Genomic DNA, 18,701 nt, shown 5'->3' on the forward strand with positions numbered 1-18,701 from the left:
AGATGTGGGAAGGTTATGTTAGCTGGGATTTATTGACTGTTATTTAGGGTGTAGAATGAATGGTGGTATTTTAATGGCTGTAAACTGGGAGGGTTGCAGGCAATAAAACACTGGCTGCTATGTGGGACAGAATGACACCTTCAGGCTGGTGTCTCCAGCAGATGAGGCTCAGAGAATATCGTTTAGGACAGGGAATTTGGGGCTCTTCCTGATGGATGGTGAAGGTAAGGATGTGTTTAATACAGAAGACATTGCACTTCCTATGAGCAATGTCAGTCAAACTGTTCTGATGCATCCCTTTTCCCCAGAGCTAGTCTGCAGGTCTGCTCCAGATCTGTCACACACTGACACGCAGCCTGGAAGGTGTGTGTGTGTGTGTGTGTGTGTGTGCATCTGAGAACGAGTGTGTATGTTTGTATGTGTGAGAGAAAGACAGAGAGAGTGAGTGAGTGCGTGTGTGTGTGTGTGTGTGAGAAAGAGAGAGTGAGTGTGTTTGTGTGTGCATGAGCATGTGTGCATGTGAGAATGTGTGTGTGAGGGTGAGAGAAAGTGTGCGTGTGTGAATTTGCACGTGTGTGAGTCCATGTGTGCATGTGTGTGCACGTGAGAATTTGTGTCCGTGCATGCCACGCGTGCGTGTGTGACTGTGTGTGTGTGTGTGTGTGTGTGTGTGTGTGTGTGTGTGTGTGTGTGTGTGTGTGTATGTGTGTGTGGGGTGCATCGGTGTGTGAGCGTGCGTGTGTGTGTGTGTGTGAGACCATGTGTACATGTGTGTGCACGAGTGAACATATGAGGTTGAAAAATATAAGGTGTAGAACCTGTAGGTTCAGGCACCAATCCCAGTTTATTTTTGCTCGCATTTCTAAATATTCAATTGCTTAGAATGGAATGTACAGCTCCATAAATGGTAATATGATTATGGCCTTTAATTTCCCTTGAACATGTGACCTGGGAGACATTTCACCTGTGTTTCCATCTTTATCCTCAGCTCGAGGCCCTCAAGGCCTCACTTCAGGTGGTGTAACTGCACTTATTGGTGTTTAGTCAGACAAATGCAACCATTTATACACTTAATTAAAGGCCAGTTGAAGAGCTCTTTGGTGCAAGGGTGCAGGTGTCTGAATCAGGGGTCTCCAGTCCCCGCTGAGAGAGACTGGTCCTGGGTGCAGGTGTTTGTTCTTGCACTGCACTAAAACACTTCATTTGAGACCATGATTAGTTTGATCGTTTAATCTGGTCTTGTAGTGCTGACTCGAGCAAAAGCCTTACACCCACATCGGCCGTTGTTGCGTAAGAGTGGACAACCCCGAAGCAGTAGAGATGATTAATGTATCACTGGTACCACGGTGTGCTGATTGCTTTAACAAGTGACTTGAGAAAGCCGATGTATTTTGGTCCATTAAATAAAAGACGTTGGTAAAAACCCCATGGCCCTAACAGGATGTGAGGTAATAAATATGCTAATGAGTCTCTCTCTCTTGCTTTCTCTCTCTCTCTCTCTCTCTCGCAGGTGAAAGATGTGATGAAAGATTTAATGGAGGGGCTACAGCAGACCAGCAGTGAGAAGATTCTGCTGAGCTGGGTGCGGCAGTCCACTCGAGACTACAAGCAAGTCAACGTGGTCAACTTCTCCAGCAGCTGGTCTGATGGGCTGGCCTTCAATGCCCTCATCCATAGCCACAGGTCAGAGGTCAGGGGGTCCCTAGTCTCCGATATTGCCCCCTTGCACTGACACCTTTTACGCTACATTATTGGCATTTAGCAGAGGTTTACAAAACTTTTGCACTTTTTACATAGTACCATTTATACAGCTGGGTATATACTTAAGCTAAGTACCTTGCAATGGCAGTGTCACACGTGGACACACTTGGGAATAAAACCTGCAACCTTTAGGTTATAAGACCAGTTCCCTTTCTATTACCCCAATGCACAAGTCCTCTCTTTGCTATAGATACGCAGCTGTGTGCTGTTATATGTGGGCCCGCTCCTCTCTCTGGGCTCCACAATATCCAATTTCACACCTCTCTCGCTGTAGCAGTGTGCTGCTCTGGCTCTGCTGCTTTCTGTAGTACTCCGTAGTACGCAAGATGCCAAATCTTTTGACAGCCACGACGACTCACGGAGGATAGAATTTATTTCTGTGGACAGCGAGGGCGGATAAGTCTTTTACTAATAGGGCCGCATGGCGAGATTAGAACCGGGCCCTGTGACCCAAGTCCTGGAGAGCTGTTGGGTCCGCTGGTTTTTCGTAGTCCCGTTAAAATCAGAAGCGGCCAGTTAATACCCAAGCGACCGTGTGAGGTCAGTTAGCTGTTTTATTTGGTCCATTAAGTGCTGAGTAACAGCAAAAAACCAGCAGACCCTGCAGATCCCCAGGAACCAAGGTTGCAGACCAGTGGTTTAGAGCATGTTTTATTGGTCGGTCAGATCAATATGTAGGGAGGACTGTCCACTCTCCTTTAAAAAAAAAAAAAGGCTTCTGTTTCCCAGCAGCCCTTCATTACAAGAGCTAGCATTTCATACTCATGTAGGGTACGTCTGAAAGATCACATGCATTTGAGATGAAAAGATGTGGGGGGGGGGAAAGCCGAGTCAAGCTACGTGAACAATGGAAGCATGGTTCTGCATTGCTGTGGGGCAGAGCTTTAGTCCACGGGAGAAATATGGCTAGAAGTGGTTCTGACTTGGCTTCATTTTGATATTAATAATTTGGCTTGGCGGGCTGATTTTCCTGAGTGCGTATTTAGAGATGCGTTGAGTGTGTGGGCTCTTTTTTGATGCTGAAAACCTTTTTTGTTGAGATGAATAATTCTCAAAGGGAAGTGACAGCCAGCACCAGCCAACCCTCTGACTCATTTAAGGCGAGAGAGCCGCGAGGAACAATGATTTGAATGGAATGGGCCTCTGCCGCACGGCGTCCCGGCGCCCGCCAGGCCCGGGGAAGAGACGATGAAAGCTCTCGCCTGAAGTCATGCTGGAGGATCGTTGCCGTTCGCCGTTGGTTTTGAGGTGCTGGAGGTGGCTTTTTGAGGTGCTGGTGGTGGTTTTTTGAGGTGCTGGAGGTGGCTTTTTGAGGTGCTGGAGGTGGCTTTGAGGTGCTGGTGGTGGTGTTGAGGTGCTGGAGGTGGTTTTGAGGTGCTGGAGGTGGTTTTGAGGTGCTGGGGATGGTTTTGAGGTGCTGGAGGTGGTCTTGAGGTGCTGGAGGTGGTGTTGAGGCCAAGGAGGTGTAACAGACCCACCTTGAACGCTCGGAGCCTCCTCAAAATCCTCAGCACCCTTTGCCTTGAGTCGCTGCAATTAAAGCTTGTGGCAATGGGACCCAGTCCGCCTCGAAGAGGACACTTCTCTTCTTCTGTCTGGCTGCTTCCAACACTCGCTTGTCAGTCTTTTTTTTTATCAGACCGGGCTTCCCTCGGTACTTCCTGTGGACATATGGCAATTTGTTTGTGCCGTGGACTCTTCCCAAATCTCGTTCGACTGGATTTGGGTTTGTAAGTCGGGGGAGCGCCTGGAGAATCTGTTTTTCTATTAGTTGTGCAAATCGAGCCGGCTGCTGAAAGGTATTTTTCAATCGCCGTGATTCTGCCTTAAACTTCCAGTGGCGCGTCGTTATTTCGCTCGGTGTAATTTCTGGGCACCGAATCCGAAACGCTCCTTATATTCAGCGCAGTCAGCCCCAGCCTGGAGCCCATTACTCAAGTAATTTCTGCAGTCATAGTCGGTACGCGTTTAGACGTCGCAGAGCCGCGCTTCTCCGTTTTGCGCTCTATTGGTATTGCCACCTTTTTCACAATCCATTTCTTTTTTCCGTTTTCGACAGGGCCTCCTTTCTCCTTCCTTTCTTTCTCTCTCTCTCGTAGGATTTTTGCCGCCGTTCCTTCGAGTGGCTGAGCCCAAAATGTCAGAGACACAAAAAAAGAAGCAGATTTCGCGTTCTGTTCTCCCCCCCCCCCCCCTTTTTTTTTCATCCCTGGAAGAAAAGCCTTTTTAAAAAAAAAAATTAAAAAAAAAATTTTCTGGATGTGGACAGAGGATGTTTAGATAACAGCGCTGCTGCAGCAGCATGTGACCCCTGAGATTACAGCGTGTTTCATTGGCCTTTTTCGGCGCGATGGATGTCCCCTTTGTTCCTTCCGGCCGGGGAGTTTTTGAAGCGGAGCTGTGTAGTTCGATTACAGTTATAGACCCGAGCTGCTTTCGACTTGAAGGAGCGCTGCAGGATTAGAGTATGTTCCGGGGGTAGCATTGTGACATTAATCTCCCCCTTTTGCCTCGTTCGCAGGCCGGAGCTGTTCGAGTGGAAGAGCGTGGAGAAGCAGGCGGACATCGAGAGGCTGGACCATGCCTTCCGCATCGCCAAGCAACAGCTGGGCATCGACCAACTCCTGGATCCTGAGGGTGAGTGAGTGGGGTGGGGTGGGGGGTGGATGGGGGGTGGAGGGGGGAGTGGGGAAGGGGGGGCGGGGTGGAAATGACCTACTCCATTCCTAATTAATGACTTAATTGGCAGAATGGTGGTCGGCGCCACTTGTGTAGGTAGAGTTTTAGTGCTCTCTCTCTCTCTCTCTCTTGCTGAGGGCTAATTATCCCGCTGGCCCCGGTCTCGGCGTCGCCGCGGCTTCCTGTGCTCGGCCCGCGGGCTCCAGCCTGGCTGCCACGCCGGAGAGCCGGCCGTCAAAAGAGCACGTGCCGTTTCAGCGCGGAGACACAAAGAGAGCGCTGCCAAATTGGCCGGAGCTCATAATGCAATTAATATTTCCTTCACATTCAAAAAGTCAGGCTTGGAAAAGTGGGCGGGGGGGGGGGGGCACCGGGTGACTTGTTCAGCTAATGGAGTTTAATGTGCAGTAATGGGTTCCGTGGTCTGCGAGCGGATCCTCGCCATTTGCTGCTGTGTCTGGTGGCTGTGTACCAGACGCCGAGCGCATTCAGCCACGCGCCAAACGCTAGTGAAGCCCTTTGTATGGTGTGGTCGAGTGTGTGGTCCGTGTATGTGGAGTGTGGTTGAGTGTGTGGTCCGTGTATGTGGAGTGTGGTTAAGTGTGTGGTCCGTGTATGTGGAGTGTGGTTAAGTGTGTGGTCCGTGTATGTGGAGTGTGGTTAAGTGTGTGGTCCGTGTATGTGGAGTGTGGTTAAGTGTGTGGTCCGTGTATGTGGAGTGTGGTCAAGTGTGTGGTCCGTGTATGTGGAGTGTGGTTAAGTGTGTGGTCCGTGTATGTGGCACAGGACGGAGTGTGGCACAGTGGGTAAGGAACTGCGCTTGTAACCGAAAGGTCGCAGGTTCGAATTCCGGGTAAGGACACTGCCGTTGTACCCTTGAGCAAGGTACTTAACCTGCATTGCTTCAGTATATATCCAGCTGTATAAATGGATACAATGTAAAGTGCTATGTAAAAAGTTGTGTAAGTCGCTCTGGATAAGAGCGTCTGCTAAATGCCTGTAATGTAATGTAATGTAATGTGGAGTGTGGTTGAGGGTGTGGTCCGTGTATGTGGAGTGTGGTTGAGGGTGTGGTCCGTGTATGTGGAGTGTGGTTAAGTGTGTGGTCCGTGTATGTGGAGTGTGGTTCAGTTTGTGGTCCGTATATGTGGAGCGTGGTTGAGTGTGTGTGGTTCGTATATGTGGAGTGTGGTTGAGTGTGTGTGGTTCTTGTGTGTGGAGGGTGGTTAAGTGTGTGGTTCTTATATGTGGTGTGCGATTGAGTGTGTGGTCCGTATGTGGAGTGTGCTTGAGTGTGTGTGGTCCATATATGTGGAGTGTGGTTGAGTGTGTGTTCCTTACGGTTGTAAAGTGCGGTTGTGAAGTGCAGCCGTTGCACCATGGCTAGTAAACAGGGTGAAGTTTTAATCCCCGGGCCTGTGTGTATATACAGCTTGATTCCCGTTCGCTGGCAGTTCCATGCATCTCTCTCAGTTGTCCTGCAGCGTGCCATTCACCTGCTTTTCCCCTCATTAATAACGGTGGCGTTGCCGTGCCAACGGGCCCATCCATCAGGACCCTCGTTATGTTGACCCGGCCCGGGAACCGCTCTGTGAAATATCTCCGTGTCACGGGCCGGGGTTAGGGGCCGGACCTTCCTCCGCTCCGGAGCCGGGGCCCTGTTCCCTCAAATTTATCACTGCGCTCTCCCCTCCGCCGTCCGGACACTAAAACCAAATGCCGTTATGGGTTTGCGTTGGGCGGTCCGCGCGGCGCGGCGATGCCCATTTTGATTTAAGGAATGCTGATTTTAGACGGCGGGGCAGTGAAACTCAATCTGCGCGTACCTGTCTCTGTGTCTCGGGGGGAAAAAACATGCCTCACTTTTTAATGACGGCCGGGGCTATCGCTAGGAGAATTCTCGCTAAGACGGGCGTGGCTGAGGTACTGCCCGGGCATTAGCAGTGTGCAGTGCAGGCGTTGAGATGGTGGCTTTCCGGAGGTTTCCGTTTTTGGAGATGTAACCCATTTTAATGCCCAGATTTTTCCCAGAGATTTTTTTTTTAACGTAAGCATCTATAGTCATCAAAAAAATATTCACAGATCGAAAAAAGAGTGGCAGAGACCACGGCAGCTTTAGAGAGTGCGGCATCTGAACCTTTACGTGGGCGAATTTAAGCTGGGAGTCGTGTAAATAACAGAAAATGCCAGCGTTTTCTGACATAAATGTTCGTTTGTCTAGAGGTCTGATACTCTCGGGTTGTTTACACAGTTTCCAGTGTAAGCTACGCACGCTTCCCGGCTTCTGTCTGAAGGTGCAGATGGAGAGAGTTTTGTTGGATGATCGGATACAGATCCGGCACGTGCGTTAATTTTGGAGGTAGTGGAGGGCTGTGTTAGGTAAATAGGTGTGCACAATTTCTTGGGCCAATTTGAATATCCTATATCTGTCTGACCATATAGGCCAGTGCCAGTACCTCTCTGTATGATGTTACGGCACAACCACCAACTGCAGCCAAGTTTCCGCTTTCATGGAGGACGTAGATGAGGTGAACTTATGAAGGAAAAGTGTAACTAATATTTTTTTGGTCAAGCAAATAAATACTTCAACTTGCTTACTTTACCCTTGAGAAATAAAGATTGATTCTAGACAGACAGTGAGTCTCGGTTTAGCTTTGTTTTGGGAATCTGGCTGGTGAAAATGATAAATTGAAAGTAAATAACAAGTGACTACGATTAGTCTACTTTTTGAACGTGGCATTTTCATTTAATTTACGGAATCAGTGTTGCGTGAATGCCTGGTCTCCCTGGCGCATTTCTGTTGCATCATGGGATCAGCCGAAATCTCCGTTTTACTGGCTGACGCCGATAAGTTTGTTTTTAGCTATTCTCAGCCGATGCGGCCCAGATATTATTGTTGCGCCCCTGTAAGTAATGGTGCGTTGAAAACGGAACGGACACATTTTTGAAAAGCAAAGTGTGACTGCTCTGAAAGCACGTATTGGAAAGCCAGGGGAAATAAATATGCACTCCAGATTTTCTTAGTGCGCGGTGCCAAGTACCATACACAAGCGCTAATACTTTTTATTTTTTATTTTTATGGGTAGACTTTTTCCAACACAACTTTGAATTGTAATTCCTGTGCACAGCGTAGCACCATAGAGCATGTCCAATTTGGAATATCAAATTAATATTTGCAGCTGCTTTCATGTGTCAATTCCTCTACGCCAATTTTGGAGAGTGAAGACATCGGTGGTTCTCTGCCAAAGCACGTGATGTCATCACCAGCCTACTGCCTTTCTCACGGCGGACTAAAGCCAAGCTCACACAGAGCTGTGCCCAAGGAAGCAGTCTGATATGCGACTTTGGCATGCAGTCCGCAGGTACCCATCTGACCTGTGGGGGTCGCCAGAGAGCAATGACAGAGACTTCTAACCTCCTGAAGGATTATCCCTGTGGCCTGGGAGTCACAACCGCCAATTACGCATCGCCCTATGCTGCTCCCGGCTGTGGTCGACATTGCCAAAGTCAGGATTCGATCTGAGGCCTTGGGGCCCATTCGTGCAGCAGTGTGGCGCCTTAACCGAATGAGCCACCCAGTAGCCCGCAACAATGTTTTAAATATATTGGCTCTAAAGATGTGGCAGAGTACATGCAGAGTGTTGTGGCTCTTTTTTTAAAAGTATGAAATCAAACTCTTATTCAACCACCTATTAAATTTAATATCGCTTGACGTTAATATTTTTCTGTTTTGGTTGCTTCTGTCTACAATTTCTGATCACCGCTGGTAGCTTTCTTACGAGCTCATTAGCTTTCCATAGTCTTACCCCTGGCAGACATTTAATCAGACCCCCGCAATCTCAGTGTTTTTTTAATACTAGGCATGTTATACCCTTGATAAAAGAATTTTTAAAACTCCTCGAGCTTTTCTTATCATTACGGTTGTATTTAGAACACAGATCGCATCCAGTAATGAGGTGTAATGAGGTGTCTACGCATTTCCCCTGTGAACCGGCTGGCCTGCGCTATTCTTCCTGTCTTCCGACTCCGGCAACAAGAGAGAACTGTCTGTGCGTGACATTTCAGGCAGGGGGGGGGGGAAGAGGAACTTAACGATTTCTGGCAAGCTAAATTGAGTCTTGTCTTTACTGTAGCCTGAAAGTCCAGGGCTGACAAAACTCCGTAATTAATGGTTTTGCTTCCGCGCGGGCCTACCTACGTGAGTCATTTTTTTTGTGTACGGTATTGCGGTCTTGCCCGTGTTATAGGCCATTGGCCATTTCGGAAGTGCATATTGTATCCTGTTACCATGCCTTTTCACTCTCGCTCCCCTAGCACTTTTCTTAATGGCATATTTACTGAGTTTTTTTTTTTTTTTTAACGATATCCGAACTAACCACCCTGTGAGTTTTAGTGGTACATAATGCAGGTATGAATATATAAACCATTTGTATTGGCCCCAGGGGGATTTCTGAATGGTTGAAGCCCTGGCCTCCTCCTACGTTTTATACTGAAAGCCAGTGGCAGATGCGCTTCCACTACCACCAGTGTTGCCAGATTTGAAAACGGTCAACATGCCCAAAGCCATTTTCCCCCCCGCACAATAACATTAAAAAGTAGCCACAATTGTGAGGGAATCCACCCAATTTTCCTTGCCTTTGTCACCCTAGGCTTGCGTCTAGTGAGGGTTCATGCTTGGATTTCTCTAAAGCTGCTTTGTGGTATTGGTCTTTGTGGAAGAAAAAAAAAGCACTATACAAATAAAATTTCATTAAAATTGAATTGAACTTACTAATATACATTGATTTTTGGACAAAAATAGGAGGAATTCAAAGGAAGAATAAGGCTTATTTATTTTTTAAAGTTATTTATTTTATTTTACTTTCTTATTCATTAAGAACCACACCTGTGTGACTTCTACGGCTTACTGCTGTGCTCCGAAAGAAAACCAGTACAATAGAACCACGTCTCTGCTCGGGTTAATGCTTTCACCAAATGGGGTGTCTCCAGCAGAACCTGAAGAAGACCATTGCAGTGTTACCCTGAGATGTGAGGATGGAGTGAAACAGGTTTTTTTAGGGGGGTGCGGGGGGGGGGAGAGATACAGATACAGCCCGATTCTTTTTTTTCTCATTTCGGCGAGCCGCTCTCCGTGTGCGGCCTAGCTGCGGCGTAGCGCCGGATGGGTAGGTTTAGCGGGGAAAGGCCCGGCTGAGCTGTAGCCGTGGAGACGAGGCACGGCTAAGCTTCTCCTCACGAGGCCCGTCTTAAGGAAGCTTCCGGTGCCGGCTGTATATTTAAGGTTTAACAATGGCACTTGACAGGTAATCTTTAGCGGAGCCTCGGAGGAGAGGGACAGGTCTAATTTAACACCTACGGCGCGGCGGCGGCCATGGTGGGAATTGGCGGGAAACGCCGTCAATGGAGACGTCAATGCTGCGGCAGCGTGGAGGCGGCTCTGCAGCGGCACAGGCAGCCGTAGTGTGTGTGTGAGGGGGAAATGGAGTTATTGTGTGTGCGCGTGTGGTGAGGTGTGTGTGTGTGTGTGCACATGCACGCAAGTGTATGTGTGTGTGTGTGTGCACATGCACGCACGTGTGTGTATGTGGGGGGTGTGTGTGTGCACATGCACGCAGTGTGTGTGTGTGGGGTGTGTGTGTGCACATGTACGCAAGTGTATGTGTGTGTGGTGTGTGTGTGTGTGTGCACATGCACGCACGTGTGTGTGTGTGGGGTGTGTGTGTGCACATGCACGCAAGTGCGTGTGGGGTGTGTGTGTGTGCACATCTGTGTGTGTATGTGGAAATATTGGGGATAGTGGGTGAAAATCTAGTGTGACTGAGTGGGTGGGTGTATGTGTGTATGTATGTATGTGTGTGTGTGTGTGTGTGATTGAGAGAGAGAGAGAGAGAGAGAAATGTACAGCAAGAGAGCAAGACACAGCAGTGTTGATTGCATCTCATCATGACTAATGATGAATAAAATGCTTCCTGTCTCTCAGGAATGGATCTAGATGAGCCTGAATGGGGCAATAAGTAGAGGCAAAAATAGCACAGGGAGTAATGTGACTGTTTCCTCTCTGTCTGTCTGTCTTTCTGTCCCTCTGTGCCTCCCATCTATCTGTCTGTCTGTTCCTCCGTGCCTCCCATCTGTCTGTCTGTCTGTCTGTCTGTCCACCAGACGTGGCCACGTCGCACCCTGACAAGAAGTCCATCATCATGTACGTCACCTCGCTGTTCCAAGTGCTGCCTCAGGGTGTCAGTATGGAGGCCATCCAGGAGGTGGAGACGCTCCCCGACGCTCGAGCCGCCGCGCAGGAGGCGGAGCCAGGCGCCGTGACCGAGTCGGCGCGGGAGGCGGAGATTGTGCGCGTGACCGGGACCACGCGGGAGGAGCACGTGCAGATCCAGAAACAGCAGCGCTACTCCCAGCAGGTCTGTCCCTGAACACGCCTCCTCCAACATACCTGCCCCCCCACCCCCACCCCCCCAAGCCCGTCAGGCGCTCCGGTCCGCCTCAGCTGACCCGCATACTTTCGGGAGTCTTGATTCCGTGCCCGAGCTCACCGCCGTCCTCCATGCCGTCTCAGTGTTGTCTCACTGCTGGCTCGCTCCCAGCTCATTCCAGTCTCAGCTGTAGGCTGATGGCGGTTGGTTTTTGCTAGACTGTGGGTTGATTGGATGTCACGGTGTTGGTGGACTGTAAGCTTGGCATTGTTGCTAGGCAGGAATCCAAATGACGACTCGGTCCCGCTAGACTGCGGGCCGATTGGTTGCTGTGGTGTTTGTTTAGACTGTAACCTCGACATCGTGATATAGCTTTAAACTCCACCATTCGCCCCAAATCGCTAACGTGAAACGATGCATTTGGTGAGAAACGGAGACTCCGTATGAGAGGGGGACTCCTGTTTTAAGTTGTGCTTCTCTTCTTTTTTCTCCCTCTGATCTCGCCTGTCTCACTCTTTCGTTTTTTTTGTTCTCCCTCCCTCCCTCCCTCTCTGTCTCTCTGTTTTATCTCCAAATCTCTCAGATTACAGTGAGCGTGGCTCAGGGGAGGGTTCGAACCCCCTCCCCTTCTCTTAAACCTCGCTACAAAAGCTACACCTACACGCAAGCTGCTTACGTCAAGTCACCGGATCAGAAGAGAAGGCGCTTTACGTCACAGGTCTGTCTCTTCCCATCTCCTAACTCACCTGTTTGTCATCATGTGAACCCTTGACAATGATGCCTTTAATGTAGCACCTTTAATACATCTATAAACCGTACATGAGATTCGAAGCACCCCTCCCCCAACTCCCTCATAAAAATGGCAAGTTGAACTAAATATAAAATTCGGCCTTAAAGATGATTAAAAAGAGAAATAAAACAAAATACAATAAAAGACTTTTACCGCTTTTGAAAAGTATTTTTAATGTTGTGAATTGAAATCTGCAGCTGAGGCTGTACTTTGACTTCTAGAGTTTTTGGTGCATTACATCTGAAAGTGTCGTCTTGTGTTAAAACTGACTTCTGGTGCTCGGAGTACTCTCTCTGGTCCGTGTGGTCTTTTATAAGTTCAGGTGCAACCCCACACTTCCCTTTAAAATCCAATAATGACATTTAAAAATCAATTCTGTAACTGTAACCCAGTGTAGGGATTTGAGTTCTGGGCTAATGCGATCATAGTTTTTTTTTCTTTTTTTTTTATTTTTGTCCTTGTCAATACCCCAGCTGCTGTATTTTTCTCTGAGCTGCAGCTGCGCAGTGGCATGGCTTGGGGAGCCCTAAAAACACGGGCAGTGCAAATAGTCCAGTCTGGATGAAATAAAAGCGCGGGTGACTTTCTGTCACTCGGGGTGTCTGACCTCTGACCTCCGTTTGTACTGCGTGTAGTCCTTGCGCTGTCGGCCTCCGCGCACACGGCGTCGGTGTCATTGAGAGGCCCTGTCATTCACCGGTTGCATGTCATTGGCTGCTTATGTGAGAACATAAGCGGTCACTGGGGAAAGCAGGCGTCTGTGCTGCGAATGCGTGATGAATGCTGTAAATACAGAATGCAGGTGGATATGTAAACAGTTATGCTTGCCAGCTGGTCAGCTTATTAAAAAAAAAACAGACTGTGGAGTGTTTGTTCTTTTACTGCTTTTCTCAGTTCTTGTTTTCTTACAGAGCCAAATTTGTATGCGTGCGCACACACACACACAGGCAAGCATGCACGCACGCACACACAGGCGTGCACACACACACACAGGCAAGCATGCACGCACACCCAGGCATGCACACACACACACACACAGACACACACATACTCAGGCAAGCATGTATGTGCACATGCACACACAAACACATTCACTCGCATAGGCATCGGCATAAACAAGCATTCACGCAGGCACACACACAGGCAAGCATGCACACGCACGACCAGCACGCACACACACACACACACACTTGGCACCGTGCAGAGAGAGGAATCATTACCTCCATGTTCTTGGGGAAACATTTACATACTGATAAATGGTTACAGTTAACCCTGTAAGTAATGTGCTATTAAAGGTTGCTCAGGTACGTGCATGAATGTTTATTGCGAAGCAGATGGAAGTAGAGATCTCATTTTTTATTGAGCAATACAAATGCGCAGTAGGAGGTTTCCCTGCCACTTTGACACTTGCCGAAACTCAAGCCGAGCCTGAACGCTTTGTTTGTCTATTTACATGTCATTAAAGTGATGACTAAAAATAACAAGTCTGTGGCATTACCATTAAAAGCCTGGGCAGTCTTCATGGATTAGTTTTTTTTTTTTAAACTGATGGACAATAATGGCTTCGGTGGCTCGCCTTGAAAACATTCTGCACACGCCCCAGTCACTTCAGAAGCGGCGTAATGTACATGTAAATTCTCACTGCTTCAGCGTGGCCCTGTGTTCTTGGTGACTGGCTTTTATGGCCTCTAATTCAGTCCTCCGGTGGCAAGATGAAATTAATTCTTGTGATTTCCCAACTTTCCCGACTATGTGCGATGGGGGGGGGGGGGGGGGGGAGAAAAAAACACCTACATTTCTTTGTTCTGCAAGTCTAAAATGTGGTTAAGAATGTAAATTATTATATATTAGTGTGGAATACTTAACTACAAAATTGCTTAAAAAAATGTATTGTAAATATTAAATATTAATTATTGCAAATTCATCAGAAAGCTGGTGGGAGCCTCTCTCTTGGGGCTGCTGGGCGGTTCATTCAGTAAAGGCACCCTACTGTGCTGCCAACTGTGGCTGGTAGGTCCATAGCGCAGTTGGTGGTTGCGTTGCCCGAGGAATGGGAGGGTTCAGTTGGAATACCTTTCCATGTGCAACGCTATCTACTGACCCCTGCTGGTCGATCGGGCGCCTGTAAATTGCAGCAAAGCCAGCCGCATATGGAAGGTCTTCTACCGACTCCGCTCTGTGCAATTTTGGCTGTACTTTGTGGTGCGATAAGAAGCAGCTGGCGCCACCACGTGTTTCGGAGTAGTACTGCGGACATTTTCACTTTCCTGAATTGGTAGTGGGGTTTGCAGTATGAATCTGGTCGCAGGTGATTGGCCATTCCAAATTGGGGGGGAGGGTTGGGTATTTCATATGCTCTGCTCCACATTGAATGCCAAATTTATTTGGAAAAAAAAAGAAACAACCTCTGTCTCTTGTTACAAGTGCTCATGCGCCTGTCATTTGTCAGTGTTTGCAAGTGAAGCGCAACTCTTTAAAAATGTGCTCAAGATTAGACGTGAAGCCTCTGCAGTGTAAAGAGAAAATAATAAGAAATGATTCGCAGGGAGAATAGGCTGAAAAAAGAGATGTTTTGAGTGCTTCATATTTCTTCTGTCATTGATTGACAGTAATGTCAGCAACTTGCAGAATGTGATAAATTGTCACCAGCTGTATGCAGTGAGGCAAATGGTTCTTTTTTTTCCCCAGCAAAAATATTTTAGGTCCATTAAACAAAATAAAAACTTCTTCACAGTGATGGCCCTTGCAAATTTTGCTTATCTGTGCAAATGTACCCATGAAACCTACATAAGAGCATTAGAGAGCAGATCAGCAAACAGCGACATGCATTTTGTACAAGAGGCAGTGACAGCCAGGAGCAAATTCAGGGTTCCTTTGTCCAAAATGCAAAAGTCCATAAGTTCCATGTTTCTCCCTTTCCTAATCCGCATTTCATCCAACTTCGGCTGGCGTAATCACCAGGTGTAATCCACCCGGTTACCGTGGTAATGCGCTGGTTTGCGCCAAACTCATTATGATTAGCGCCCCTCTTCCTAATTAGACACCACTTTAAGAAGACGGCTATCTCGCTATGTGTTCAGATAGAGCAAGGTATAGGGACACATAGAAGATTTCCACAGTATTACAAGACTTAAAGCAGGTCTCAGAAAAACGCAGGAGTCTGGATTTAGCTAATCCTTTAAGTAAAGGGTGTAAATGTAGGTTATGGAAAAGCATCGTGCTGATATGATGCGAATAGTTGAATAAACGGGATAAGTGTTATCATGTTGACGCACCCTGCGGGGGGCGGGGGGGGGTTGGGCCGCTAACAGGCTGGGGGCTAAGCTGATAAGTGTCTTTGCTTTTTAAAGGAGTGAGCTGATGAATGGGGGTGAAAGCGAAGGCTTATTTCCTGAGTATATCACGGTGTGGATGGAGCGCAGCTCAGATTCGTGACAGTTTTTTTGTTGTTGTATGACATCAGGAAGTTTGGGAAGGTTACGACCGAGAGCCGTTGCGGAAGAAAGTCTAATGGACCTGCCTTTACGCGCACACACTTCAGTGAGCTTCAGCTGCCAGACAGAGAAATTGCTGTTATGTTCTTGCATGCGAATTACCAACATCTTCGCTTCAGCCACTGCAACACTGCAATCGCGAGAATTATCAACAGCTTCACTACACAGCCACTGAAATCATGAGAATTACAAACCGCTTCACTTCAGCCACTGCACACTGTAATCATTAGTATTATCAACAGCTTCACTTCACATCCACTGCAGTCATGAGAAATACCAACAGCTTCGCTTCAGAAACTGCAGTCGTGAAAATGAACACCAGTGTCACTTCAGCCACTCCCACACTGCAATCATGAGAATTACCAACAGCATCACTTCACATCCACTGCAATCATGAGAATTTCCTCAGAGTGCGAGCGCAGGGCTGCTGTCGGTGTAGCCGCGCTGTAGTCAGGGGACTTTGTGTTGCCGGCTTCCCTGCCGTTTTGACTTAAACGAGGGCTGATGGATGCAGACGGAGCCGAGCTTCTCCGCGCGGCTGCTTTAATGAAGCCTGCAGAGGAGCGCCGTTTGTTTGTTGTGCCGTTAAAAAAAAAAAACGTCTAAATATGCTGCTATTGCTTTTTATAGCAATAGATGGTTGGGACTGTCTGTGTTTACACGAGGATTAACAAAGCTTGGCAGAAGCCCGGATCGCTGGTGTAGCTGGCGTCGTTTCGCTGTGCGTTTAGACTGCCATCCGCGCACACATCTAGCACAGCCAAGTGTACGAACAAGTGTTCTTGCTTGTTGCTCCAAGGCGGTCGTCAAGTCCTTTGGATGAATGTACGACTGTGTGCAGCCGGCACGGAGAGCCATTTTTAACACTAATTTGGTGCAAACTCGGCTTTTTTCCCCCCCTCCCCACTCGTGTGTGCGAGGAAAAGTTATCATTCTAACCAGTCGGGAGTCTTTAGAAATTGAAAATTAGCTTTGCTTATCGAACCAAATAAGTGCAACAATTAGGCAACGTTAGTTTTAAAAGATATTTTTTTTGAAATGATGACTCCTATAATTTAGAAAATTCAACTTGCAGATTTCTTCTGCTCTTCTACAGCCGAATTGCCGTGGTGTTGCGTTTGTGTATTTAATAAATGTGAGGATGATGATGATGATGATTTAGAGGGGGGGGATGCTTGAATTTATTTGTATCTATACTTTTGTGGCTGTGGTATACAGTGCCGTGAAAAAGTATTTGCCCCCTTCCTGATTCCCTCTATTATTGCATATTTGTCACGTTGAAATTGTTTCAAATCATTAGACACAATGAAATATTAGATGAAGGAACCAGAGTGAACACAAAACACATTTTAAAAATTATTTTATTTATTTAATGAAAAAAGTTATCAAACACCCATGTGAAAAAGTAATTGCCCCCTTAGTTACTCAATCCACCAATTAACACAATTTAATTAGGCTTTTGCCGATTGAATACAACCAAGCTTGATTGCGGCCAGCCCTGTTGAATCTAAACTTCACTCATATTGAACCTTACCATCAGAGTGAAATAGTCACCACAAACTTTCTACAAGGACATTATGTCATGATCAAAGGAAATTCCAGAAGAGGCGAGAGAAAATATACTAGTTGTTGAAATATATTAGTCTGGAATTGGTTACAGTGCTATTTCTAAGGCTCTGGGACTCCACCAAACCACAGTGAATCCCGGATGATCCACTAACACTTGGGATAATGTTCTATTGATGGATTAGTCAAAAGTGGAACTTTTTGGACGGCATGGGTCCCATTACGTTTTGGGTAAAGCAAATTCAGCAGTACGAACATCATACCAACAGTCAAACATGGTGGTGGTGGTAGTGATGGTGTGGGGATGATTTGCTGCCTTGGGACCTGACCTGACTTCCTCCTATTGAGGGTACCTTGAATTCTGCTCTGTACTAGAAATTTCTTAATGAGAATATGCCTGGTCATCTGTCCGTGAGCTAAGCTGAAGCGTAATTAGCGTAATTGGGTTATGCGGAAAGACAGTGAACCAAAACACAAAAGCAAGTCCACATCTGAATGGCTGAAAAAAAAAAACTGTCAAAGTCCTGACTTGAACCCAAAAGAGATGCTGTGGCCTGAAACAAGCAGTTCATGCTCGAAAACCTACAAATTTGTCTGAATTAAAGGACTTCTGCACAGAAGAGTGGGCTGAAATTGATCCACAGTGAGGTGAAAGACTGATATCAAATTGTAAGAAGTGTTTGGTTGCAGGTATTGTTGCTAAAGGATGGCGAAACGAGTTATTAATTTTAAGGGGGCACTTGTGTTTGACTTGGTGTTTAACATTTTTCAGTAAATAAATGAAATCATTTTTAAAATAGAACGTGCTTTGTGTTTACTCAGGTTCCCTTACTCAATATTACATTTTGTCTAAAGATCTGAAACCATTCAGTGTGACAAATATGCAATAGTTGAGGATATCAGATAGGGGACAGATACTTTTTCACGGCACGGCACACACGGTGTGTGTGTGTGTGTGTGTGTTGTTAATGACATATTGTGACATACTGAGGTATTGTGATTTAAATTAAAAAAACTTCTCTGCCATTGTGATCACCTGGTCTAGTCTCCAGACAGCCAGGGAGAGGAGGACCACCACACCGGCAGCCCCCTCCCCAGAGCGGACACCCACCTGGAGGGGTACCAGAGCGCCCTGGAGGAGGTCCTGACCTGGCTGCTCTCCGCCGAGGATGGCCTGCAGGCCCAGCCGCCCATCTCCAGCCACGTGGAGGAGGTCAAGGAGCAGTTTCACACCCACGAGGTGAGCAGGGTGGGGGTGGGGCCATGGGAGGGGCCATGGGATAGGGCGGGGCCATAGGGGTCAGGGGCTGGGCCTTGGGGTCAGGGGTGGGGCCATGGGATGGGGTGGGGTGGGGCCATGGGGTGGGGGCTGGGCCATGGGGTCAGGGGCAGGACCATGGGATGGGGTGTGGCCAGGGGCGGGGCCAAGGACAGGGAGACGCTTCTAATCACAAGAGGAGTTTCTCTGTCCTCCTTTATCAGTCAGGTCACTGAGTTCAGTTTTTTATTTTTTTTGCCACAATGAATTGGGCCACGTAAACTGCAGCGATGTGAAGGTAATTACACAGCGGTCGTGCTGCATGTGTGTGACGTCCTGGCGTTTCTGTTAACGTAACTGAATTTTTTTTTTAAAAACACTCCCAATGTTGGTAAATCAGCGCAATCTGCTGATCAGTGGTCTGGTTCCTCTGTATTAAAACCTCATTAGAGACAAGCGGCCCCTTGGGGGGAACGGCTGACGCACAGCAGGTAAAAACTCCACGGGAGAGAGAGCGAGAGAGAGAGGGTTATGGGTAATAACTCCCTGGGACAGTGAGGAGGGGAGTTGTGGGTAATGCGTGCCTAAACATGGAGAGTGTGATAGCAGTGGAGATGAGGAGGGATTCAGGGATGAGATGAGATGAGGATTCGGCTGTTATTGAATGCATCGCAGCAGTCAGAGCAAGCAAGTGCTTATGCTGCATGTGTCTCCCTGCTATAAATTGT

At 47.6% G+C, this 18,701-nt stretch overlaps 1 protein-coding gene across 1 annotated transcript in view; it reads left to right on the forward strand.

The window, feature by feature from the left end:
• dmd (dystrophin) overlaps positions 1–18,701 on the forward strand; it is a 192,242-nt gene that overhangs the window by 50,600 nt on the left and 122,941 nt on the right. Inside the window, exons 6-10 of the mRNA XM_064311559.1 lie at positions 1,511–1,683; positions 4,283–4,398; positions 10,600–10,853; positions 11,449–11,583; positions 17,761–17,955. Of these exons, the coding sequence (XP_064167629.1) occupies positions 1,511–1,683; positions 4,283–4,398; positions 10,600–10,853; positions 11,449–11,583; positions 17,761–17,955 (873 nt within the window). The remainder of the gene's footprint in view (positions 1–1,510; positions 1,684–4,282; positions 4,399–10,599; positions 10,854–11,448; positions 11,584–17,760; positions 17,956–18,701) is intronic.

This window comes from Anguilla rostrata, chromosome 15 (assembly GCF_018555375.3).
Source record: "Anguilla rostrata isolate EN2019 chromosome 15, ASM1855537v3, whole genome shotgun sequence".
NCBI classification, from domain to species: Eukaryota; Metazoa; Chordata; class Actinopteri; order Anguilliformes; family Anguillidae; genus Anguilla; species Anguilla rostrata.